General features: G+C 63.9%; 1 protein-coding gene across 1 annotated transcript in view; it reads left to right on the top strand.

The window, feature by feature from the left end:
- Positions 1–106: 106 nt before the first annotated feature.
- The window catches only part of GIGYF1 (GRB10 interacting GYF protein 1), a 10469-nt gene continuing 8801 nt past the window's right edge, over positions 107–1774 (top strand). Inside the window, exons 1-3 of the mRNA XM_025211138.1 lie at positions 107–1118; positions 1332–1379; positions 1538–1620. Coding sequence (XP_025066923.1) covers positions 1074–1118; positions 1332–1379; positions 1538–1620 — 176 coding nt within the window. The 5' untranslated portion in view covers positions 107–1073. The remainder of the gene's footprint in view (positions 1119–1331; positions 1380–1537; positions 1621–1774) is intronic.

Here is a 1774-nt window from a genome sequence, read left to right as displayed (position 1 = left end):
GGACCCGCCCCCGGGGTTGCCATGGAGAGCCCCCGGTCGCTATGGAGCCCCCCGTGGTGGGGACGGGGAGGTGGGGGCCTGGGGGGACCGTGACGTCATATGGGGGCGGGGCCACGGGGGTCGCCCGTGGGGGAAGGCTCAGGTGTGTTTGGGATCAGGGGGGTGTGAGGTTACCCGAGTGTCAAGAGTCACAGGGGTGAGGTCTTGTTTGAAGTCATACTCGCGTGTGTGATTATGCATGGGTCAAGAGTCATGCACGTATAGGGTCGTGCATGGGCGTGAGGTCACGTGGGTGGTCATGCATGGGCAGTACTGGATGCGTGTCCAGGGCCACAAAGTAGCGGGGTCATACGTGAGGCTGTGCGTGGGTGTGAGATCACTTTTGGGTCAAGGGTCACTCATGTTTGATGTCATATATGGGTGTGAAGTCACTCATGCGACACAACACACATGGGTGCAGCATGTGTGTCCTCAGGTTCCCTCCCACTGCACGGGAACCAGGGGTTCAGGCCTAGTTTCACCCCCCCGGAGAACCCAGGCGTCTGGGCTTCCTTGCCAGTCCTCCAGCGTCCTTACCACCGTGCTTTGCTTCCCGCCAACCAGCATGCGAGTCCTGTTCCTGCAGTGAAGCCGAGCAGATTGGAGCAAAGGCTCATGGGAAGACCAGACTCCAGCTCCACCCCTTCTGATGGGCTCGATCCTGCTTGAAGTTGTTAGGGGCTGGAGCAGGTCCTTTCTCATGACCTTTTGCTGTGAGCTGCTCTGGGCACAGGTTCCTCACGGGAGAACCCATCTGTTCTGTGCTACCAGCAGGTCATTGCTGTAGGACCACGGACGGAGGCCGAATGCCTGGGTCTTCCCTTGGCTGGTGGGGGTGGGGGCAGAGCAGGGGGTGCCAGGAGCCCAGATGCCTGGTTCATCTCCCGTTGTGTGTCCTGCACCCCGTACTATGCTTACGACCTAAACCCCTTCCTGCCCCCACACCCCAGGGCTCCCCCATGTGAGTTGGGCTCCCGGCGCTGTTGCGGGGGGACCAGGCTGCCTCCTGGTCCTCCCCTCCACTGCTCGGACGAATGCACAGACATGCCCCCCCCGGCCTGGTCCGAGCTGCTCTCGGGGTCAGTCGCTGCCTCGCATGGGGGGTTTTCCTGGCTTCATTATGCCCCTGGTGGGGTTGATCTATCCCCATGCTGGTGGGGAGGGTCATTCTGTTCCTACCCCCCTGCCCCGGCAGTGGAGAGACCCTAGCCAGGGTAGATGTGGGCTGAGAGGAGGGGTAAGGATATGGGGGGCTGGGGCCTTTACTCACTGGCTTCGTCTTCTCTGCACAGGTGGCAGGGGTCAGAGGCACAGAGCCGGGTGTGGGGCACAGGCAACAGGTAAGGGGGGGGGGGCGGGGCATGTTTGGGAGGCAGAGCTCTGCCTCCATGATTCCAGGAGCCAGGGCTGGGGCAGGGGTGGAGCTCTGAGCCCAGGGAGCAGGGCCCAGGTAGTAAGAGGCAGGGCTTGGTGTGATGGTCCCCGTCCCCCCCCCCAGGTGGCGGGAGCAGCGGACGGGGAGGGGCCGGCCCCTGCGCCCGGGAGGATGGCGGCTGAGACGCTCAATTTCGGACCGGAATGGTGAGGAGGGGGCGGGACCCAGGCATCCAGGTTGCCTCCTCCCCTCCCACTTGGTCCCACCCACTCCCACTCCTCAGCCCCCAGCTCCCCAACACCTAGAGAATCCAGGCTGCTTTCACCCCCAGAGGGCCCCCCCCCCCCCCCCCCCCCCGCC

The sequence above is a fragment of the Alligator sinensis genome, unplaced genomic scaffold (assembly GCF_000455745.1).
Source record: "Alligator sinensis unplaced genomic scaffold, ASM45574v1 scaffold553_1, whole genome shotgun sequence".
Classification (NCBI taxonomy): Eukaryota; Metazoa; Chordata; order Crocodylia; family Alligatoridae; genus Alligator; species Alligator sinensis.
Note: the sequence above shows the minus strand (reverse complement) of the source record. Positions and strands in the feature narration are given on the sequence as shown.